The 22,469-nt window shown below is 60.8% G+C and overlaps 4 protein-coding genes across 9 annotated transcripts in view; 3 read left to right on the forward strand and 1 right to left on the reverse strand.

Moving 5' to 3' along the window:
* The window catches only part of HCN3 (hyperpolarization activated cyclic nucleotide gated potassium channel 3), a 21,126-nt gene extending 11,665 nt beyond the window's left edge, over positions 1-9,461 (forward strand). Inside the window, exons 2-9 of the mRNA XM_035346543.1 lie at positions 175-341; positions 2,360-2,789; positions 2,946-3,107; positions 3,556-3,774; positions 4,198-4,344; positions 4,433-4,673; positions 5,254-5,418; positions 5,907-9,461. Of these exons, the coding sequence (XP_035202434.1) occupies positions 217-341; positions 2,360-2,789; positions 2,946-3,107; positions 3,556-3,774; positions 4,198-4,344; positions 4,433-4,673; positions 5,254-5,418; positions 5,907-7,051 (2,634 nt within the window). The 5' untranslated portion in view covers positions 175-216 and the 3' untranslated portion in view covers positions 7,052-9,461. The remainder of the gene's footprint in view (positions 1-174; positions 342-2,359; positions 2,790-2,945; positions 3,108-3,555; positions 3,775-4,197; positions 4,345-4,432; positions 4,674-5,253; positions 5,419-5,906) is intronic.
* LOC118178216 (dual specificity protein kinase CLK2) overlaps positions 1-13,280 on the reverse strand; it is a 27,401-nt gene extending 14,121 nt beyond the window's left edge. For all 3 annotated transcript variants that reach the window (XM_035346557.1, XM_035346553.1, XM_035346552.1), the window contains exon 1: positions 13,269-13,280. The gene's annotated coding sequence lies outside the window, so the exon portion shown is untranslated. The remainder of the gene's footprint in view (positions 1-13,268) is intronic.
* FDPS (farnesyl diphosphate synthase) lies at positions 10,342-13,180 on the forward strand. The gene is made up of 9 exons (XM_035346558.1): positions 10,342-10,747; positions 10,874-11,014; positions 11,101-11,181; positions 11,289-11,411; positions 11,632-11,720; positions 11,991-12,063; positions 12,208-12,285; positions 12,360-12,494; positions 12,780-13,180. The coding sequence occupies exons 1-9, from the start codon at positions 10,373-10,375 to the stop codon at positions 12,978-12,980; spliced, it is 1,296 nt and encodes a 431-aa protein (XP_035202449.1). The 5' UTR covers positions 10,342-10,372; the 3' UTR covers positions 12,981-13,180.
* RUSC1 (RUN and SH3 domain containing 1) lies at positions 13,275-21,318 on the forward strand. 4 transcript variants are annotated; one of them, XM_035346538.1, is made up of 10 exons: positions 13,275-13,319; positions 14,033-15,702; positions 16,545-16,643; positions 17,103-17,179; positions 17,454-17,628; positions 17,756-17,861; positions 17,962-18,008; positions 18,351-19,374; positions 19,844-19,972; positions 20,646-21,318. In XM_035346538.1, exons 2-10 carry the CDS (start codon positions 14,157-14,159, stop codon positions 20,812-20,814), a joined length of 3,372 nt encoding a protein of 1,123 aa, XP_035202429.1. In that variant the 5' UTR covers positions 13,275-13,319; positions 14,033-14,156; the 3' UTR covers positions 20,815-21,318. The 4 variants fall into 4 exon arrangements, with proteins under 4 accessions (XP_035202429.1, XP_035202431.1, XP_035202430.1 ...); XM_035346540.1 differs by having other exon boundaries at positions 13,305-13,319; positions 13,749-15,702; XM_035346539.1 differs by lacking the exon at positions 13,275-13,319 and having other exon boundaries at positions 13,492-15,702.
* Positions 21,319-22,469: the final 1,151 nt, after the last annotated feature.

A 22,469-nucleotide genomic window follows, 5' to 3' on the forward strand; every position in this document is an offset into this window, starting at 1 on the left:
GGGCGCTGCCGGTGCGGCGGGGCAGGGAGGGAGCCGCGCTCAGCACCCGAGCCCCGGGAGAAGGGGCCGGACGGGGAGGCGGCGGCGGCGGCGGCGGGGGCGGCCGCTCGGGGGGCTGCGGGCGCGGCCCCGGCCTCGCCGGCGGCGGCGGAGCAGATCGTGGCGGAGGGCGAGGCGGCGGCGGCGGGCACGTTCGTGCAGCGGCAGCTCGGGGCCATGCTGCAGCCCGCCGTGAACAAGTTCTCGCTGCGCATGTTCGGCAGCCACCGAGCCGTGGAGATCGAGCGGCAGCGGGTGAAGTCGGCCGGCGCCTGGATCATCCACCCCTACAGCGACTTCAGGTGGGACCCGGGCCCCGCTTCCCCCGGACGGGCCTGGCCCTGGTGCCCCGCGCCCGGTACTCGGTGCCCGGCCCCTCCGCCGCTGTCCCTGGTGCTGAGCGCGGCTCCCTCCCTGCCCCGCCGCACCGGCAGCGCCCGGCGGGGCAACAAGTGAGGGGCGCTCGCGACGCTCCCCCGGCCCCGCAACGGGGGCCGCGGAGGGCGGAGGCGGCCTCGAGCAACCGAGGCCGGCGGGGCTCTGACCCCGCTGCCCACACCGCGAGCCTCCCGGCCCCTTCCCCACCTTGGGCACTTCCAAAGCCAGCCCCGCAATAACTCAGCCCAGTTTCCTCCGGTTCATCCCCTTCACGGTCTCTGGTATCCCCCCGGTCCCCCGGGGCTCCCCACTGGGCAAGGAGCTCCAGGCATGCCAAGGAGGAGGAAAGGGCTGCCTGGTTTTGCCCCCAAGCGAAGCTTTCCTCCCTTGACACCACTTTCAATTTCCAAACATGTGCAGGACTCGCACCGACCCCACACAATGCCCACGGAGCCTGCCCGAGCACTGTCCCCGTCCCCGCGGCCCCGAGCTGCCGGAGGAGGAGAGGACAGGGCACTGCGAGGCACCAGGCCTGGCTCACCGTGTCACCAGGATCGCTGGGAAGAGTGCAGGGCCAGCTGATGTGGGAGGAACTGGGTGTCACAGGGATGTTGAGTCATATAGGGTGGGCTTTCTCTACGGGGGATGAAGCTGCGAGGCAGTCATCTCCCATGGTGAGCCGTGACACGGCTGACATCCCCAGCCTTGGCTGGCACCTGGCGCAGGTCCCTGGCACCTGTGGGCAGCTCTGCAGCCTCCAGGGCCTGCTCTGCCCCACACAGACCGCCCTGTGCCTCCCCGGCGTGACCCCGAGGGGCGCAAAGCCCTTATGGACCTTTTTGGGGGGAAGCTGCCCCCCAGGTCTGTGAGCCTGAGCTTTGCAGGAGCTTCACCCCGCTGTGAAGGTGACATGCAGCGAGCCAGCTGGATTACGCTGGTGTTTATCACATTACGGGGATACTCAAAGGCTACAGAGATCAGGGCCCTGTGTGTTCAGTATGACACAGAGAAAAGGACGGGGCCTGCCCTAAAGAGCTTAAGCCTAAATCTGAATCGAGCACGCCCGGCAGCTGGGGGGGCAGGCTGTTTTCCCAATCAGGGCACAGAGTTGGGGTGCGGGAGGCATTTGTGCAGCCAGGTCAACTCTGTTCTGCCTGGCCGGTGCCTCCTCACCGACACAAGCAAGCCCTGGCCGTGGCTGAGACAGCATTAACACGGGTGAGGTGTCCTCGCTGCCAGGGGCAGAGAGCACCAGCCTCAGCTGGGACTGAGCGGGGCACCCGAAAGCGGGAGCTGGGCTTTCTTTTCCAGATCCCATAAAAACTTGGGGCGTGGAGCTGGGAAGACCCCGAGCATTCCGTGCATTTGCATGAAGGCAAACACGGCATTTACGTGTGGCTGGGGATGCTGAATTTTAGGGCATGGTCAAACTCTAATCAACCGATGCTGGGGACCTCATGGTTTTTCTTCTGAAGCCTCTGAGCTTGTCCTCTCTCAGAGAAAGGAGGCAGATGAGGTGCTCCTGCAGGCCTAGGACTGTGTATCTCCTGCCCACTGCCCACAAGCACCCTTTTGGGGTCAGACACATTCCTTCCACCATCTCCATCTCCTCTGGGGATGGCACTTGTCTGGCCTTGCTTCACTCCTGCCTGGCTGCCCCACACTACCATCCCAAGTGCCTCCCTGGCCCTGAGTCCCTCAGATGCCCTGGGAGCTCAGCACTGGGTTTGTCTAAGCAGCAAGACTTATCCTAAATCCTTCTAAGCCAGCCTGGGCTGTGGCTGGGAGCTGGTGGACAACGGGGAGCTCTGGGGAGCAAAGCCTGTGTCCTCCCTGTGCTCTCCTCTTTGCAACATGTTGGACTCTAGCTTTGGTCCTGGGTTTCTTTTTTAACTGGCTGTCCTACCTCTCCTCCTGCTCCCTGTCTGCTCCCTTCCTGCAGGTTTTACTGGGACCTCATCATGCTGCTCCTGATGGTGGGGAATTTGATCATCCTGCCTGTGGGCATCACCTTCTTTAAGGATGAGAACACCCCTCCCTGGATCGTTTTCAACGTGCTTTCAGACACCTTCTTCCTGGCTGACCTGGTCCTGAACTTCCGGACAGGCATCGTGGTGGAGGACAACACAGAGATCATCCTCGACCCTCACACCATCAAAATGAAGTACCTGAAGAGCTGGTTCCTGGTTGACTTCATCTCCTCCATCCCAGTTGACTACATCTTCCTCATTGTTGACCTAGAGACCCAGGTGGATTCGGATGTCTACAAGACAGCACGGGCCTTGCGCATTGTCCGCTTCACCAAGATCCTCAGCCTGCTGCGCCTGCTGCGCCTCTCACGCCTCATCCGCTATATCCACCAGTGGGAGGAGGTGAGAGTCCCCCGGAGGTCCCAGGCCGGGGCAGGGTCTCGGGGCAGGTCAGGGATCTCTGGCTGTGGGGTCCAGCTGGCTGGAGGAGGGAGTTCAAGCGACTGTACTGGGGAAAGAGACAGTTTCTCTGTAGCTGCGCTCCTGCCTCTTCCCCAGATCTTCCATATGACTTATGACCTGGCGAGTGCTGTGGTGAGGATCTTCAACCTCATTGGCATGATGCTGCTGCTGTGTCACTGGGATGGGTGCCTCCAGTTCCTGGTGCCAATGTTGCAAGACTTCCCTGAGGACTGCTGGGTCTCCATCAACCGCATGGTGGTGAGTGCCCCGGGCAGGGGCGATACTGGTGCTGCATCCACCAGGGGGAGGAGAGGAGGTGGTTGCACATCTCAAACGCTCAAACGCCTGGGCACACTCAGCCCCCAGAGCCACCCGGTGGATCTGTGTGCTGCGGAGCAGCAGTGAGATGGTGTGGGGGGAATCTCTGCATCCCCTTCCTGTCCCAGCCCATCTTGGCTGCTGCTGGAGTTGGACCAGCCAGGGGAATCCCTAGTGCCCTGCCAGGAGGGAACAGGGCACCGGGGCTCCTGTCTGCTCCCCAGAGGCAGTCACAGTCCCTGATCCTCTTCTCCGGGCAGAGCTCTGTCCTTCGGTCATGGACACATCAAATACCTTTTCCCTGGCTGTGGGGAGGGGGAACTGGACGGTTCGGCCCAGCAGCTCCTTCCGACAGAGCCCCCCAGCGCTGCTGTTCCCTCTTCTGCAGAATGACTCCTGGGGGAAGCAGTACTCGCATGCCCTGTTCAAGGCCATGAGCCACATGCTGTGCATTGGCTATGGCCAGCAGGCGCCCGAGGGTATGACCGACGTCTGGCTCACGATGCTGAGCATGATCGTGGGAGCCACCTGCTATGCCATGTTCATCGGCCACGCCACCGCACTCATCCAGTCGCTGGACTCATCCCGGCGCCAGTACCAGGAGAAGGTCAGCAGGGTGCTGGAGAGAGTGCCTGGATCCTGGGGGAAGTCATCCAGGCACAAGTGGGTCGAGCTCCAAAACCTGCTCGATGCTGGCTCCCTGCCCTGCAGCCTCCTGCCTTGCTCTCTGTCCTTGCTGCCCACTCAGGAGGTGGGGGTGTCAGGGGGGCAGGCTCCCCATTTGGATAGGGACACCCCACTCATCGTGCCGGGGTTCACCCTAGCATAGTGAGGCCCACATCCCAGCCTCTGCTGTGGGGCCCTCTCTGCCCTGAGCGCACGGGGGTCCTGTGTGGCCGGATCCTGGCTCTGGCAGTGGCTGTTCCTCACCACCAAGGAGAGGGAAGGTGTGAGCCGGCAGTGCTGCCAGCCCTGGCACGGCACAGCTCGTTTCAGCACAGCCCAGTGTGGCTCTCTCCTGTCCCTGCAGTACAAGCAAGTGGAGCAGTACATGTCATTCCACAAGCTGCCTGGGGACACGCGCCAGCGCATCCACGAGTATTATGAGCACCGCTACCAGGGCAAGATGTTTGATGAGGAGAACATCCTGGGGGAGCTCAGTGAGCCACTTAAGGAGGTATGGGCAGGCACCCCAGTGCTGGTGGCGTGGGGGAAGGAGGGCAGTGCTTGCTGGGGTCAGCGCTGACCTTCTCCTCACCCCACAGGAGATCATCAACTTCAACTGCCGCAACCTGGTGGCCAACATGCCCCTGTTTGCCAACGCGGACCCCAACTTTGTGACAGCCATGCTAACCAAGCTGCGCTTCGAGGTCTTCCAGCCTGGAGACTTCATCATCCGCGAGGGCACTGTGGGCAAAAAGATGTACTTCATCCAGCACGGGGTGGTCAGCATCCTCACCAAGGGCAACAAGGAGACAAAGCTGTCTGATGGCTCCTACTTTGGGGGTGAGGCTGTGCTGAGGGACTTGGAGAGCAGAGGGAAGTGAGAGCTGCTGGGGGATATGTGATGCTTGCACTCTCTGTCCATCCCCTCAGCATTAACGCCAAAGGCTGGGCACCCACCTCACTCTGGGGTTTCTGGGGCTCAGAAGTCCACCTCCCTGATTCTTGCAGGGTGTCTTGTCCCACAGGGTCAATCAGGGGAACCAGCAGTCAGAGAGCCCTGAATTCTGGCTGTCTTGGTCAGAGAGGGCATCTGCCCAGCCAGCCTCTGGCCATAGAGCAGAGATGTTTAGAGCAGAGCACCCGGGCCAAGTTTATGGGCTACAAGCATAGTTCTGGGAGATAAATGGGTTGGGTGACTGCAGGAGCTGCATCCAGGGATGTCTCCGTGGCCCAGGGAGGGAGGAACAGGTTGTGCATGGCCCAGGGCACGGCTGTGGCTGTCCAGACTCCCGGCTTCACTTCTCCTGAGCCGTGCTGTTCCTATGGGAGCACTAGGCAGCCCTGTTCCCGCTCTGGGGAGGTTGCTGGGGAGGGGACGGATGGCTGCATCACCTGGCCACCTGAATCTCTCTCCCTGCAGAAATCTGCCTGCTGACACGGGGCAGGCGGACAGCTAGCGTGCGAGCTGACACTTACTGCCGCCTCTACTCCCTGTCGGTGGATAATTTCAATGAGGTGCTGGAGGAGTACCCCATGATGCGCAGGGCCTTCGAGACGGTGGCCATGGACCGTTTGGACCGCATAGGTGAGGAACAGCCCCTGTGCACTGCGCAGCCACCTCTGTGTCTGCTCCCAGGGTCCTGGCACCCCAGCCTCACGGGTCTCCGGCAATGAGGAGGGGAAGCACAGAATGCAGCCTGCCACCAGGGCCCCTCTTTCCTCCCAGACAGGATCTGGGCAATACTGATGAGCTTCCCAGGGTGGGGCTGTCACCCTCCCTACATGTATTTGCACTGTCTGGCATTGGCCAGCTGCTCGTCCTCATCCCCCCTTGCCTGCTGAGTACAAGTGGGACCACGGACTCCAGCCCCCAGCCTGGAGCCTTTGGAATCATCCTTTGGGCTCTGTTTTGCCCCTACTTCTCCCTCTGTGCCGAAGCCAGGACCCTCCCCAAAGCCTTGCTTCCGTTTGGTAAAGCAGTGAGGGTTTATTGTCCCTTCCCCACCATCACCCTGCCCTGCATGGTGTCCCTGAGAGTTCCTAGGGTGGGTGACACTGCTACCTCTCACCCAGGGAAGAAGAACTCCATCTTGCTCCGCAAACGAGCCGAGCACAGCTCAGGGCCCATGAACAATGAGATGATCCAGCAGATTGTGAAGCACGACCAGGATGTGGCCCACAACATCCAAGAGCTGCAGCAGATGACGATGGGCCGGGAGCTGAGCGGCAAGCCGGTGATCTGGGAGCCGCTGGTGCACGCGCCCCTGCAGACAGCTGCTGCCACCACCAACGTGGCCATTGCCTTGACTCACCAACACAGCCTGCAGGCACACATCTTCCTGCCGCCCTCTTCCATCTCCAGCCCGCTGTCACCTGAGGCCACTCTGCTGACGAAGCAGGTGCGCAGGTCCCAGCCCAGCCTGGGGGGCTCCCGGCCCTCCTCTGTCAGCTCCCCGTCAGGGGTGCAGTCCCACCTGCAGACGCCGGCCGCCGGTTCGCCTTCCTCCCCAATGGTCCAGTCCCAGGCACCCCTGGAAAGTGGGGGCCAGCGACCAAGCCATGGGGGGCAGCCCTTGCCACGCACGGCACAGAAGGGAGAGCTGCCAGCAGCGGCCAAGCAGCCCCCGGCAGGATCCCAGCCCCAGCTCTCCAAGTCCCGGGGCACCTCAGTTTCCACTTCTCTGCTGCAGCAGGCAGTGGGGGCGCCATCCCCCAGCTCGGAGCAGGCACTGCCGGCAGGGAGAACTCTCCACTACAGCCTGTCCCGGGCCACTGGCTCCCACATCTCACTTCTGATGCAGCCACAGCAGCTGGTGAAGCACAGGAGCATCCAGGGCCTGCCTGTGGGGCGGCTCACCCAGGATGTCCGTCTCCTCTCGGCCTCCCAGCCCTCCTTGCCCAACAAGGTTGCTCAGCAAGCAGATGGGAGCTCCTTGCAGCAGGGGAGGAAGTCCGTGGGGAACCTGGCCCGCAGATCCTCTCCCTCAGTAGCCGGACTCCTCGCCAAGCCATGTCCGGGGATCTCAGGCCAGCCAGCACACCCGCAGCAGATGCCTTCAGGATCGCTGGCTCAAGCGAGCCGCTCTGTGGCAGGAGCGTCCACCCCACAGTCCCCAGTCTCTGCACCCAGGCAGGCAGCAGCTCCCTCTCGCAAGGGCTCAGTGGCCTTCAGTCCTGAGGTGGAAACGGGGAAACCCAAGCTCCCATCCAACATGTGAGCCCCCAGCGGCACCCGTGCACGGGTAAGAGAGAGACGGGCACCCAGGTGGCACCCACAGGAGGAGAGCGGAGGCAGCAGGAGAGGCAGAGCATCTTGTGGAGGCCTGGCTGTGTCCGAGGGAAGGCCAGGTGAGAGGCAGGGCACGGGGACACGCACCGGCCATGCTGGGTGCTGGGGACGCAGCAGGGGTGGGTTTGGAGCAGCCCCGGGAGCTGGCCTGGCAGGATGAGGGGGCTCTACCAAGTGTCCTGAGAGCAGGACCACGCCCTTGCTTTCCCCACCCCCTCCATCACTGTTTCCATCCTGCCACCTACCCTCCTTCTGGAGGCAGCAGGCAAAGTTGGAGCCCTTGCCCCAAATCCAGGCCTCCCAGGGGAGCCCAGCTCCCCACAGCTACTCCTTCGGGGCTGGGCCCCTCTCTGCTCTGCCCTCGCACCCTGCAGCCTCTCCTCAGGGCTGGGGCGATGCTGGCAGGCTCTGCTGGGCTCGTCCTCCCACAGCAGCACCCGCAGCATCCCCACCTCCATCCCCACAGAGGTCTGCCCAGCACTTTGGCTTTTTGGGAGAGGGGAGAGAGCCAGCACCCTGTTGGTGCTGAGGGCAGAGAGGGCTGGAGCCCACTGTAGGGTCTCACCGGGCAGGCAGAGCACAGGTACCTGGGGCAAGGCGGGGGCCAGGTCCCCACTCCCTGAGGTGCCAGCAGCCATGCTCAGGGCTCGGTGTTGGGCCCTGGTGGTGCTGGAACCCTGAGCCAGCCAGGCAGACACCCTGGTGTGCCAAGTGCCAAAGCCAGGGGCAGACAGCTCTGCCTCCACAGCATCTCCCAGGGTGCCTCTGCCTGGCTTTGCAGGCCTCACCTCTGAGGGGCTGCAAGGCCTTTACGGAGCGTGTGGCCCTGCTGTAGCTCTGCTGGCAGCTCACCGGGGCTGGGATGTGCCTGGCAGGGCTCTGCCCCATACCTGGGCACCAAGCCCAGGCCCTTGGCCATGCTCCCATGTGGAAGCAGCGTGGGGCCAGTCCAGCTGCCTGCAGCTCCAGGGGGGATGCGTGGTCCAGGCTCTGCTCCCCTCCTGCCCTGTGCTGCGGTCCCCTTTATGGACCACCTGAAGAGGCTGATCATCAGTGCCGCAGCGAGCAGAAGGCGGTCTTGAGGAGACACCAACCCCAGGCAGCGCCTGGGTGGCGTGTGGGGCTGTGGGGCTGCCTCCCCTCACCCTTCCTGCACAGAAGGGCAGGGGCTTGGGGGCTCTGCAGCCGACCCCAACTGCCCCTCCAGAGCCAGTAGTCATCCGTGTGTGTTCGAGTCGTGGCTCTGCCGAGCAGCTGAGCTCTGCTTACAGTGTTGCTTTGGGCTCAACCGTGTTACCAGTCCTGGTTAGAGTAGTGTTCCCTCCCAACCCTGCTGTGCTGCGCGAGCTGCTTTCCACTACTAGAGTCAGGAACCATGGCTTGTAGTCGCGCTCTGGGGCTTGGCTGCTGCTGAGTGGGGCCCGTGGGACCTGGTGGCCCTGGCAGGCCCGGCCCCAGCCACCTGGCGCAGTGGGCAAGGGTTTTGTTTCATGCAGTACTTCTTGAAGTGAGTTATTCAGTTCTCCCCCCTCGTTTTTTGGGATATTGGGTCAAGTCTGAACCACTTGGCTTCTCCGGGAGCCGAGCCCTCAGGGCACAGCAGCCCGATGGGAATCCATTAGCGTGTCTGTCGGAGGGGATGTCCAGCACTGCCTTTTTTTTCATGGACTTAAACTCCCCTTCCCCATCCAGACCCCGCGTCCCGCTCCATCCCCATGGTCGGTGTTGGCCTGGCAGCCCCTCGGGAAGGGGTCTGCGGCCAGGCCGTGCAGTCAGACATCCCCCAGGCTGTGTTTACACCCTGTGATGTAGATGTTTTAGTGGTCATCATAGGTGTTCCTCACAGAGCACGTGGGCCAGGCTGGGTGGCATCGAGTGCGGCACCATTTCTGCCAGCCGTGCTGCCGGTGACCCCTCCCCACGGCTGCAGACCCACGCCAGGAGCCGGAGCCACCCCGCGCTCTGGTCACCTCTGCGGCTGGCTCCACCATGGTGACCAGCGCCTGCTGCAAGCTGCAGCACCTCATGTCCACGGCTGGCAGGACTCCAGCATCCGTCCCCGAGGGGAGGCGAGAGGGGGGGCAGCTGGGGGGCCAGGGCTGGGGGTGCCAGCCATGCGTGCGTCTCTGTGGCGTGAGTGGGCGCGAGTCTCGTCACCAAAGACCATGATCCTTCACTCTTGCACTCACGGCAGTCGATGTACAGAGCTTGTAGTTTTCATATTGCAGAGAATTTAAGAGCGTTTTTTTTTTTTTTATTATTATTATTATTATTAATATTTATTTTTTGGTCGTTGTACATAATGGATTTAAATAATAAAGAGAGATTCTGAGCTGGTCTGAGGGAGCCTCCTTCAGTGCAGCCAGCGTCGGCTGCGGTGCCTTGCCCACGAGGATGGGATGGGGTAGCGGTGGGGTACCACAGAGGGGCAGCCCCGGTCCTTGTTAACAGCAGGACTTAATTGCCTTCCCCCGACAGCCAGGAGCAGATGGGAACCCTGAGGAGCATCTTGAGGTGCCTCCTCCCTGCCCCACAACCTCAGGCAGCACTGGAGGAGCAGAACGGCCGCAGATCCCCCCCTTCCCCTCACCCCACCAGGCATTTGGGCCCCGGGGGATTAATGTTTAATCTTTGGTTATTTTTCCCTTCCATTTCCCTTCCGTTTATTAACCCGGGGAGGGGGGGGGGGGGGAGGAGGCTTGACACTGATTGTGGAGCAGACTGCGAGCATTAGACAGATTAAATGAAGGTCACGCAGCGCAGGGTGGGCTGGGGGGGCTGCGCCGTGGCGGCTGGGGGAATTTGCGGTGCTCAGCCCCGGTTCCACGGTGCCAGCACACCCTGCACGGGGCACCGGGCACGGGCACCACGGGCACCCCCCGCGCCGTGCCCAGCCGCGGGCTGCAGCACCGGCCCGGCCCCCCAGCACGGATGAGACTCGGTGACGCCCGAGGAGCCCCGGGCCCATTGGCAGCTGCTCCCTCACCCCGTTATTCCCGGTTACACCGGGACGAGGTGGAGCAGGGGCGCGTGGAAGCCGCCGGTTCCCCCGCCCCAGCCCCGTGAAGGGGCCAGGCTATGCCGACGACGCCCTCGCAAACACGAGCCCAGCGCGTGCGTCCCACGCCAAGCCACAGCCGCCCCGGTCCCCGCCCCCTCGCTCCATTCCCTCCTTTCACCAATCCCTCGGCTCGGTCCCGCCCCCCCCGCCTTTCCATTGGCTGAGCCTCCTTGGTTCCATCTTCATGCGATGGAGCGGGCCAATGAATGCAGGCGCCAGGCGCGGCCGCCGGCTGGCTCCTCCTCCTCCTCGCGGGGCACGCCGGGAGTTGTAGTCCGTCCGCTGTGTGGCTCGCGGTGCTCCCCCGGCTCCGGACTACGCGCCCCGGCGAGCCCCGCGCCCGGCGCCGGGGCGGAGCCGCCGCGGAGGTCGCGGGGGCGCGCGGAGGAGCGGGGCCGAGGGGTCCGGTGCGGGCAGGGCGCGATGAGCGGGGACGGGGCGCGGCGGGCGGCGGGCGCCGAGCGGGAGGAGTTTGTGGGCTTCTTCCCGCAGGTGGTCCGCGACCTCACCGGGGACGGGCTGGGGCACCCTGAGGTGGGCGACGCCGTGGCCCGGCTGAAGGAGGTGAGGCCGGGGGGTCCCGGTGTGGCCGAAGGGGGTCCTGGGGGAGTCCCGGTGGTCATCGTGAGGCTCGGGGGGAGGGGGGGGTTCCGGTGAGGCCGGGGGCTGCCCACTCACCTCTCCCCGCAGGTGCTGGAGTACAACGCGCCGGGCGGGAAGTACAACCGGGGGCTGACGGTGCTCGCAGCCTTCCGGGAGCTGGCGGGCCCCCAGCAGCAGGACCCCGAGAGCCTCCAGTGCGCCCTGGCCGTGGGTTGGTGCATCGAGCTGGTGAGAGCTGGGCACAGGGCCATGCTGCGTCCCCTGCCTCTGATGGCCCCCATCTCCCCGCTGCCCCCTAACCCAGCCTTTTGCAGTTCCAAGCCTTTTTCCTGGTGGCCGATGACATCATGGACCAGTCCCTGACGCGCCGGGGGCAGCTTTGCTGGTACAAGAAGGTGAGAGCAGCCACGGTGCTGGGACGTTGCTGCCTGCTGGGGGGCCACTGGGGTGCCGTGAGGTTGTGTGTACTGCAACCCAACCTCTTCTTGTCCTCCTGGTGCAGGAGGGAATTGGGTTGGACGCGATCAATGATGCCTTCCTCCTTGAGTCATCCGTCTACAGGATGCTGAAGAAGTACTGTGGGGAGCGCCCGTACTACCTGCACTTGCTGGAGCTCTTCCTGCAGGTGAGGCCGCCCCCCATATCTCTTTCCATGGACCTATCTCGGGACTAGTCCCAGTCCTATTTGACGGTGTGTGGATCTTAGTCTGCTCTCTATGTCCTTGGGCATCCCACCAAAAATGCACCTTTCTTCAGCCTTGGCAAGGAGCTAAAATGGGGCTGAACTTTGGGGTTTTTACTCTATGGGGACCACATGAATAAATCCTTAAATGTTTCCTCTTCAGACTGCCTACCAAACTGAGCTGGGGCAGATGCTGGACCTCATCACTGCTCCTGTCACCCAGGTGGATTTGAATCGCTTCAGTGAGCAAAGGTGAAGAAATTGGAGGGGACAAATGCCTGCCCAATGCTGGCTGGGTGGCTCTGCTGCTGTCCTTTTTGGAATGTGAAGGTGACAACCAGCTTGCTAAAATTCTGCTGTCATCTATCAGACTAAAGTCCAGACCAAATCTTTGTTTGCTCCCTGAGCTTGGAGGTGGTTTAGAGGGTGATGCTGCTTTTTTCCTGCTGTCTTTGATTTGCTGGGCACCAATGGGAGGGGAAGGCCTGGAATTTCTCACTAAATGTGGTTCCCCTCCCACAGGTATAAGGCAATCGTTAAGTACAAGACAGCGTTTTACTCCTTCTACCTGCCAGTGGCTGCTGCCATGTACATGGTGAGTTCTGCGGAAAGGAGTTAAGGGGAGAAAGGTGGTGCCTAAACAGCATAAGGCTGTCTGAGAGAGCAGGTGGTCTGGGAGATGAAGGTGTAAAAACAAATACTGGAAGGCTTTCTTTTTTTAATTTCTTCTCCCTACTAGACTGGTATTGACAGTAAGGAGGAACACGACAACGCCAAAGCAATCTTGCTGGAGATGGGTGAATTCTTTCAGATCCAGGTACAAGGTGCCTCCCAGTCCCTCAGAACTTGTCAGATGGTGGTTGTGGTGCTCACGTTTCTGTCTTTGTACAGGATGATTACCTGGACTGCTTTGGTGACCCGGCACTTACAGGGAAGGTTGGCACTGATATCCAGGACAATAAGTGCAGCTGGCTGGTGGTGGAGTGCCTGCGTCGGGTCACACCAGATCAGAGGCAGATCCTGGAGGTAATGCCTGCAGGCTTACAGAACCACTTTGGACATGGTGGGAGAGGTAACACAGACTCCCTGCCTAAGGGCACAGTGTAGAGGAGGTGTAAGGTGTGCCTGGAATGCTGCGCTATGTATGCATTGCAGCAGTGATGGTACCTGGGTGGGAGGAGGCTTGGTTGCTCTGAGCACTGTAAGACACAAATGGAGCAGAAGAGCTGACTCTTGCCACGTTTTGAAGGAGCAGCTATTGTCGTAGCTATAAGCTAAACCCCAGACTTACTCATTCTGGTGCCTTCTCAGGAGAACTACGGCCATAAGGAGCCAGAGAAGGTGGCTAAGGTGAAGGAGCTCTATGAGACTCTAGGCATGAAGGCTGCTTTCCATGAGTACGAGGAGAAGAGCTATCAGCGCCTGCAAGAACTGATCAGAAAGCACGCAAACAGGCTCCCTAAGGAGATTTTTCTTGGCCTAGCTCAGAAGATTTACAAACGACAGAAGTGATGGGGTGCTGGCGGGCTTGTCGGTGAACTGTTCAGCCTCTGCTGCCAGCGGTGGGCAGGCAGCCCTAGTGCTGGGTGTGTGGCTGTGCCCCCGCCACCACCTTGCTGCCTTGGGGTGAGGTCGGCGCGGCGCGTACAAGCTCCCCTCCCGGTGCTCGGGCCGCCAGGCCTGCTGCCAATTAAACGTAATTTATTGCCGTTCTGCTGCCTCTTGTGTTCGCTGGCGCTGGGGGCAGGCCGGCTCCCACCCTCCCGGGGCTGCGCTCAACGGGGCGGGGCCGGGGCCGCGGCTCCTCCTCGCCGCCGCAGTCAGCGCCCGGAGCCGCCGCAGCGCCGAGGGGTGAGCGGGGGAGCGGGGCCGGGGGTCGGCGGAGGGGCTGGGGGTGGCTCCGGGTCGGGCTCTCAGGAATTCCCGCCGCACCCTCCGGCCTGGGCCCCACCCCTCCGGCCGCGGGGCTCTGCGGTGAGCCCGGGGCCGTGCGGGGTGAGCCGGGGCTGCCCCCGGTGCGGGGCTTTTGGCTGGGGCAGAACGCGCGGGGCTGGAGCTCGGCAGCGCCCGGGGAGCTCCGGGCTCTGCAGTGGCTGCAGCGGTGTCCAGGCTGCAGCCTCCTCCTGAGGCCAGGCCAGGGCCGAGTGACCCCCTCAGCGCATTTTGGGCTTCTTTGGCCATTGATGCGCTGTCCTGGGAGCACGGCTGGGGCCGTGTTCCTTTGGCCAGAGGCCAGGAGCTTTGCTGTCTGACGTTTCAAGGGCGTTTTCTCCTTGACAGCATCTCGGAGATGCTCTCTCACTGCCGAGAGCTGGCAGAGGGAATCCAGCCCTGCTATTGCAGGTGCCTGGACCTGCCCACGCTTCCTCAGCCTGCGCTCGAGCCCTGCCCTGGGGAGCCATGAGCGGCTGCAGACCCCTGCCCAGCCACAAGGCCTGAGCTGGGAGGGGGGGCTGTGGGGGAGCCCCCCCTTGCTGGATGCGTTTCTGTCCCTGTGAGCCCTCAGGCTTGTCCCTGCAGCCCAGCGACTTCCACAAGGTCAGCATTTTTATTCTCTTTCCCAGTTCATTGTTCTCCGGGTTTGCACTGCTGCTTTCACCGCTGCTGTGTGAATAGACGCTGGATGTTGTGAGCAGAAGAGCTGTGGGGCTCTTTGAGGAGCCCCTGAGCTACCGGTAAGACAGCATTATGCTGGCTCCGAAGAAAGGCCTGTTGTGCAACCTCAATCATATCCACCTGCAGCACATCTCCTTGGGGCTACATCTCTCCCGGCACCCAGAGCTCCAAGAGACCTCTGACTCCATGAGTCAGGGGGAGCAGAAATGCTGCAGTGGCTGTCAGGAGAACTGTGAGCAAGTGGATGCCAATTCCAACAATCCCTCCTTGAAATGCCAGTGCTGCAAGTCTCACACTGAGCTGCCTGTGACGCTGGCTCTCCAGAACCAGACAGCTCAAGATTTCTCCTGCCTGCATGCTGGAGAGGAGGTGGCTTCTCCTTGCAATCTGACTTCCACCTCCTCCTCTGTCAGTAGTTGCTCGGATTTCAGCTTGGATGACTCCCCAGTCTCTGTGTACTGCAGGGGGTTCTCAGGAGAAGGGTCCCAATCCCCTGAAAATCAGCCCAATGTCATTCCCATAGAAGATGTGGGGGACGGCCTGCTGCTGGCTGACCAGGGCAGGACATGGGATAGAAGAGATGGCAACCTCAACCCAGCAGCGCTCCAGAGAACAGACATCCCAGCTGGAGAGAGCCCAGACAGCCTCTGCAGCAGCAGCTCGCTCAACTCCCAGTACAACGAACCCTCTCTCAGCACGGTGGCACAGGAGACCACAAGCACCTGCGTTGACCTAGACCCCAACTGCAACCCCCTTCCTGACCCAGTGTTGACTGTGCCAGGCCAGCAGGATCACAGTCCGAGCAGTGCTTCTGAGCCGCAGACCTGGGTTAAGAGCATCCCCCCTCCCATACCTCCCCGTCCCCGGAGACAGCTGCAGATCCTCAACAGGCACAGAGCAGAGCAGCCAGTCCTGCCCGTGAGGCCAGCTGAGCCAGAGCCCACCTTGGGTGACCTTGGCAGAGATGGGGGCAAGAAGAACATCACCTCCTTCCACGAGCTTGCCCAGAAGAGGAAGAGAAACACCACTGGGACCACGCTCACCCAGGCCAGGGGTGACCGAAGTGACTGGCTGATTATTTTCTCACCGGACACCGAGCTGCCACCCCCCAGCGAGCTCCTCTCCAGCACCGCAGGTCAGGAGCTGCCCCAGCTCCAGCAGGAGTGGCGGGTGAGACCTCCCAGTTCGAGGCAGAGAGAGGTGACAACTTTCAAGGAGCTCCGGTACCGCAGTGCCTCCAACAAGCCCAAGGGCCAGCCAGACAGCGAGTGGGTGGAGACAGTGGCATCTCAGCATCTGTCTGCACCCCTCGAAATGTCTGCAGGCAGTTGTGGCTCGAGCTGGATGCCACCTGTGCTGTCAGGCGGACAGTTGCTGGTATCTACAGAAAGCCAACAGACAAAGAGGAGGAGATCTCGACCAGGACTGCAGCCCATCGCAGAGGGACAGCCGGGGGATGCTGACGAAGGCAAGCTGCTGCCACAGATCTGCATGCCAGAAGAGAAGGGGCCAGGCTCTGGCTGCAATGGAGACGTGCTGATCTGGAGGCTTGGGGGGCCTGGCGGGGACCCCTGGGTGCCAGGGAATGTTGAGCGAGGAGATGAGACCTGCAAGGAAGGTAAGTTTGGGTCATCAGAGGTGGCCACCCTTGCTGCAGGGCACCCCCTCTTTCAGGTGCTGGGTAAGGGGACTGGGTCCATAGCATCGCCCTTTAGACGACCTGTGTGTGGGGCAGGGAGGAGCTGCAGGATCCAGGGCTGCAGCTGTGTCCAGGGCCTGCAGGACTGGCAGCCCCTGGCCGCAGAGCTGGTGGGTGCATGCCGCAGCTTCACATTGAGCTGGCCTGTTCATTGCTGGCCGCTACAAATCATTTCTTTGGCTCCTGGCCACTGCGTGCGAGGCAGGTCTGACCTGCTGGGAGATACCGGGTGGTTCCAGCGGCTCCTCGCACGCGTGGGTTTCCTCCTCCATCGCTTCCGCAGCGTTGGCTGCCCTGAGGACGGGAGGCTGCGGGGGGCCGGGAGCCCCCCTGGGCTGCTCCCCCTGCGTCTATGCGGCGCCCCCGGCCTCGGCCTTTCCCTCGCCCCGCCGCCCTTCTCCCGTTCTCCTTCGTTTCTCGCCCCGCCCGAGCCCGCGGGGAAAGGCCTTGGGCGGGCCCCAAGGGCAGCAGGGCCCGGCCCTCCCCGCTCCACAGCCGCCCTTCCCCCGGCCGCGGCCTCCGGCTTCATGAGCGACCGCGGCCCCCCTGGGCCCGGGCCCGGCCCCCGGCGCGGTGAGTGGGACCGGTCGGGGCGGGCCCCTCGGGGCGAGCCGGGTCCGGGGCCGGCTCCTCCCGCCGGGGCCGGGCCTCCCTCCCGCGGCCCGAAGGCCCGCGGGGCCCCGCTCCGCCGGCTCTGCCCCGAGCGAGGTGGTGGGGAGCGGCGTCGGGCCGTGCCTCAGCCCGGCCTCCCCTCTCTCCAGCCAGGCCCTCGCCGCCCGCCGCGGGAGCCACGGGCGCGGCGCAGCCTTGCGAAGGGAGCGCGGAGAGAAGCTGCGGGGCCCTGGCGGAGCAGAAGAAAGGTAACGGGCCCCGGAGGGGGGGCGGAGGGGCTCGGCTTCCGGCTTTCTCGGGCAGCCCCGGGCGCAGGGACAGGGGCAGGGCTCGGGCCCCGCTCTCGGCAGAGGGTGCTGCTGAGCCAGGACCGGGGTGGGGAGGCCCCAGCGTGTCGCGGGCTCCTCGGGTGACTCCTTGCACCCACCTGGGCTCTTTCTTCGGAAACCGCTGCTCTTTGCAGCCCCGAGGAGCTGAGGGTCCCCACGGCAGCACCCTGGCAGCCCCCTGCCCAGCAGAGGCTCCTGGAGCCCCCGGTACTGCCAGCCTGCCCCCTCTCCAGCTCTTCTAGGCCTTGGGGTGCTGAGCTGCTGCTTGTCGCGGCCGGGGCTGGTCAGCCTCATGCTGCTGCAAAGGGACGAAGCAGATGCTGCTGCAGGCGTGGTGTTTGTTGCCATGTTGATTCCTTCCTTTTTGTTGTCCGACAGCCCTGTTGACCACTGTCAGCACCGCCGTGGATAAGATTATTGCCCACTTCAGCACCGCACGGAACCTGGTGCAGAAGGTGAGAGCCTGGGTTGAGGCTCTGATGGGGCTTGGGTGGTCGGAAGTAAGGAAAGGCCACACAGTGGCAGGAGGGGTTTGGGGAGCTCAGTCCTGCTCCATGGTGCATGTCACATCCTGATTGCCCATCTCTGGAGGTGGCACAGTCAGGCAGAATCAGCTGGGAGTGAAGAATCCCACCATCTACCCCTGCAGGCTCAGGGTGAGGTGCTCCCCTTCCCCTCTCCTCTCCTCCCCTCTCCTTGTGCCTAAATGCTGATGCCTCCCTGCTTCAGGCGCAGCTGGGAGACAGTTGGCTCAGCCCAGATGTGGGTTACCTGCTGCTGCACACGCTCTGCCCCGCACTCTATGGCTTGGTGGAGGATGGGCTGAAGCCATTCCAGAAGGATGTTATCACAGGCCAGAGGAAGAATTCCCCCTGGAGCTTGGTGGAAGCCTCCGTGAAAACAGGTAGGTGTGGGGAGTGTGTTCCTGGAGACATTAGACCTCAAGGTGCCTGGAGTCCTTTTCCAACCTGGGCTCTGACTGGGGAGGACTTGTGACCATAGCGATTATCTGCATATTGTGTGTTCCACAGGGCCCAATACCCGCTCTCTCCAAAACCTCTGCTGGCGTGTGGCTGGACTGGCCCCTCTCAAGAGCACCAGGCAGAAGTTCCATGCCTTTATCCTTGGCCTTTTGAAGTGAGTATTGGTCCTTGTTAACCCAGGCTGTCCTTGCTGTGATGGCTGGCTGGAACAGAGTTCCGAGGGCTCTAACTCTGGTTTCCTTTACTTTGCTTAGTACTAAGCAGCTGGAGCTGTGGATCTCTCACCTGCAGAATAGCCCAGGTAGGATACAGTGCCCAGAAGTGTCCCTCCCCCCCCCCAGTCCTCTTCTACTTGTGCAAAGCTAGTGTAGTAATTCCCACACCCTTTCCTCCCACAATGCTTGGTCAGGATTTCCACACTGAACAGGGGAATTGCTTTCCATGGCCACCCCATTGGGTGAGGGCAGTCAGGGAGGCAATTTGGAACATCTTCAGTACAGCCCTCAGCAGAAAGCTCTTGGTCAGAGCTGCTAGGATGCATCCTCACATTCCTGCTAGGATGGACCAGCTGGCCCTGGGGGGAATCTGTGGGTAAGGGGTAGGGGGCATTTGCCAGCTCTCCAGCGTTGCTCATATCTCATAGGTGTAATATCCGTGCTATATTTTCCCACGGCCTTCTTTGCCCTGAGCCAAGGCCCTCTTCCCCACTTTGCTGATGAACTGCTGCTGCTCATCCAGCCCCTCTCGGTGCTGACGTTCCACCTTGACCTGCTCTTTGAACACCATCACCTCTCCGTGGATATAAGACCTTTGTCCCGTCATCTGGAGTCGCCCACAGCTCCTGCCCATCACTCTGCTCAGGCTCGGGGCATTGCGCAGCCTCCTCTGGAGGGCCAAAGCAGCACTGCAGGGGCCAGCCTGGAAGATGAGATGCCCCCTGATGCTCTCGGGAGGGCAGCTGGTGCAGAGGAAACCCCGAGGTCCCAGTCCCAAGCAGCTGTGTGCAACCTGGTCCCCAGCCCCCAGGTGGGGGCTGCCCTGCAGCAGACCTTCCAGCACGTGCTGCGGTGGGGCAACCAGCTCAGTCATGCTTTCCTGGGAACTGACAGCTCCCCAGAGACCGGCAGGCCCGAGGCAGGCCCTTGGGATGCAGCGGTTGGCCCTGGTGGCTGGTGGGCCCAGCTGAGCCAGGCCTCCAGGATTTATGTTGCTCCTAGCAAGGAAAGGTTCCCATTCGTCTGGTGGACAAAGCTGCAGACGGCTGCCAGGGATTCCAGCCCTGGCCAGGTGGTGCGACCCCAAACACCTGCAAGTGAGCCTCGAGGCACGGAGCTGCAGTTCCTTCAGACCAAAGCTATCCCTGAACTCTCCAGTCCCAACCCCAGCAGCAGTGCTGATACCTCTGGGACCTCTTCCCCTGAAGACATCATCCTGCCCTCTGGAGCAGGCACAGCCACTGATCCAGCTGTTCCCACTGCTGGAGAGAAACCCCTGGCTGCTCCTCCAGAGCCTCGTGTGGATAGGAGCCAGGCAGCCCCTTCCAGCCCAACGGCCAGCAGTGCTCCTCACCCCAATAAGGGCACCTGGCTGGGCTGGCTCTTTGGAGCCACCAGCCCGTCTGACCGGAGTTCCCCGTGCAGTCCCAACACTGTCTCAGCTAGGTCCAGGTAAGGCCCAGCTTGGGCAGGCAGGGGTGGGGAAGCAGCATGTGCTCAGGAAGGGATTGTCTCACCTGGCAACACGGATATCTGATTTTTTATTTATTTATTTTATTATTTTTTTTTATTTTTTTTTTTTTTTTGTAGAGCCCATAATCCAGGTTGTGCTCCTGGGCTGCTCTGCCATGTCATGGGATTAGTACATGTCCCAGGTGCTGCTGCCAGCATATGATGGCAGTCCTTTACAGCAGGAACTCGTGGTCAGGTCGTAGTGGTATTGCCATGGCTAAATCAGCTCCCAGAGCACCAGAACTGCAGGTGTGCCTGGTGCACACAGCATGGTACCTACTCGAGGTTTCAGATGGCGCAAAGTTTCTCTTGGTGTCCTGGTCATGGCACAAAGCCTCATCCCACCCAGACACGTTCACAACCCCAGCAGCTTGCTAGCTCACGGTGTTTTCCCTCTCCTTTGTGGCAGGAGACCCTCTAGCTGGCTGTCCCCCAGCGCACACGTCCTTGCCGTGGTGGTGAAGGGGCTGGCATCCGAGAAGATCCATGCCCAAGAGCAGCCAGAGAGGAACATGTCCAACTTGCCCCAGACCCGCAGGTAATGCAGGGCACTTGCTGTGATGGTTGTGGTTGGAAAGCTGGTGGTGGACTTTTTTTGGGGGGAGACGCAGGGGTTGTTGTCAGGCATGGCTTAGAGATCCTACACCCTTTTCTGGTGAAAGGCTCATTTTACCTCTCACTGTTGCTAACTTGCACCTTGACTGCCCACCCTGGGGATTGCTCTCATCTTCTGCTGAGCTGCTGGTGACTGTGTGTACCCACCTACCTGTGACCAGTTGCTTTTCTCAGACAGTTTGGTGGGGGAGTTTTGAACCTTTTCTTTGTGTGCTTTCTGGGTTCATAGTACCCTGTTTGGAGCAAGTATATGGCAGGTCCCCACCCAGCTGTGGTGGTACGTCTGTGCTCCCAGAGCCTGTCCAAGTGAGCACAGAAGGGCGTCTGGCCGGCCCTCCCACCCTGCATTTGGCCATCTCCCTGTGCCCCAGCACTGACCTAGAGCTTTTCTCCTCAGTGCAAATGCTGCTCACATTCTGACATTGTTCCAAGGTCTGCTTGGCAGGATGCTTTTGTGATGTGGCTTGCTGATCAGCTACTGGTGCTCACTCGCTCCACAGATGAGAATCGAAGCCTCTCCCAGTCTTATGCGAGCCTTTCTTAGCCATCTGTGGGGTTTCTGGGGAGGTGAACCCCTAATGGCATTTGTTACGTAGGGAAGTTCGGGCGCTGTGTGACCACACAGGTGCTGCCGATGGGCACCTGAGCTTCCAGAAAGGAGACATCCTGCAGCTGCTCTCCACCGTGGATGAAGACTGGATCTGCTGCTGCCATGGAAACAGCACTGGCCTTGTTCCTGTGGGCTACACATCCCTGATCTTGTGAGGAGGAGGAGCCCTGAGGAAGCAGCTGAGTTTGCAGAAGCAGGTGCCGCCTCCCTGCCACATCTTCACCACCAGGCAGTTCTGCAGGGGGCCCCTGTTCTGGTGCCAGCCCCTGCTGCTTGCTAGCACGCTGCTACCTTCTGCCAGGGCTGTGTCCCACGAGCCATTGCTGGGTGCATTGCCACGAAGTTGTTGCCAATTCACCGCAGGCCCCCCTGGGACCTGCTCTCGCTCATGTCTTCTCAGCTGCTGCCTGTGCCTGTGTGAAGGGAGGGAAAGCCCCTGTCCCCGTGCATAACTCACAGTCCTGTATGCTGTCTCTGTGCTGTCACGCCCTGTCACTGCCACGTCCACCACCTGCCTTGCTTTGTCCCATGGCTGGGGCGTGCGGCCTGGGCCAGCCTCATCCACCAGTGTGCTGTTCCAACACTGTAAATAGTTGTAACCATGGGAAGAAACATATTCTGGGGAAAGAGGTGGAAATAAAGGTTGTGGCTTACGTGTCCTCGGCTGTGACTGGATCATTGCAGCTGTGGGGCTGGAAATGGCTGCATTACCCCTTCCTGCACGCGTGGCTGGGGCTGGAGCTGGGTGATAGGTGCCTGCAGGGGAAAGCCACGTGTGCAGGGATGGTGCTGGTGCCTAGCTCCCTGCCTATCCAGGTTCCTCCCGTGCTGGGGACAGGCTGGCATTTACAGGGAGGTGCGTAGAGAATGGGACCAGGCTCCTATGAGGTGCCTAGCAATGCTAGGACACCAGGCAATAGCACAAAGTGAAGCACAGGAGAGTCCATGGCTGCAGTTTCAGTGGCACATGAGACCGTAGTTCAGGAAATAGGCTGTGTCCTGCTTTGAGGATAAAGTGGATTTTTTTTTTTTTTTTTAATTCTGTTCTCATTTTCATTTCTCTCTCCGTAAGTTTTATTCTCAGAAAAGGGATGTTTCAGCTTAATTGGAATATTATTTGGATTGCCTTAAGTAGGTTTGATTGAATTCCACAACTGCCTCTGGATTTTGAAATGGGGTCAAGCCAGCAGGATGTTAATCCGGGTACTTTGTCAATTACTATTATTTTTAAAGCACTACAATCCTTGGCATGGTGTCTCTGTTTAAAAGAAAAAGACATTGCAAAGTGTACAGGTCAAGCATGGTGTTTTAATGACACCACAGAGAGTCAGCCTAGGAAAGGGAAAAAAATATCAAGTTACATTAAAAGTGCTCATCAATACACTATTTCGTTCCTGAGTAACTAATGCAGATAGTTGCCAAATTTATACCCAGAAATTACTTTTGAACCAGAGGAAATTCAAACCCTAAATGAAGATTTGTGAGGATCATCGATCTCATTAGTGCCAACCTTAGGTAGAGGCAATCGGAGGAAGTGCAAGGTTGAAGATGCCTCACAAAGGACAGCGTGCAGGACAAAACGTTCTCAATTTCTGTCTCTCCCCGTTGCCGCATTCCATGTGTTCCTCATGATCACATTGATGGCTCCCAATAACTAAAAATTAATTACCTCTCAGTCTTTCTAGCTTACTTGACTTTTCATTAATGGCAGGGGGGATATTGCTTACAGTGCAAATCATCTGTCTGACGTGACTCAGATCTGATATTAGGGGCAACTGAGATGCATTAACAAACCTTGGAGCTGATGGAA

The sequence above is a fragment of the Oxyura jamaicensis genome, chromosome 25 (genome assembly GCF_011077185.1).
Source record: "Oxyura jamaicensis isolate SHBP4307 breed ruddy duck chromosome 25, BPBGC_Ojam_1.0, whole genome shotgun sequence".
Classification (NCBI taxonomy): Eukaryota; Metazoa; Chordata; class Aves; order Anseriformes; family Anatidae; genus Oxyura; species Oxyura jamaicensis.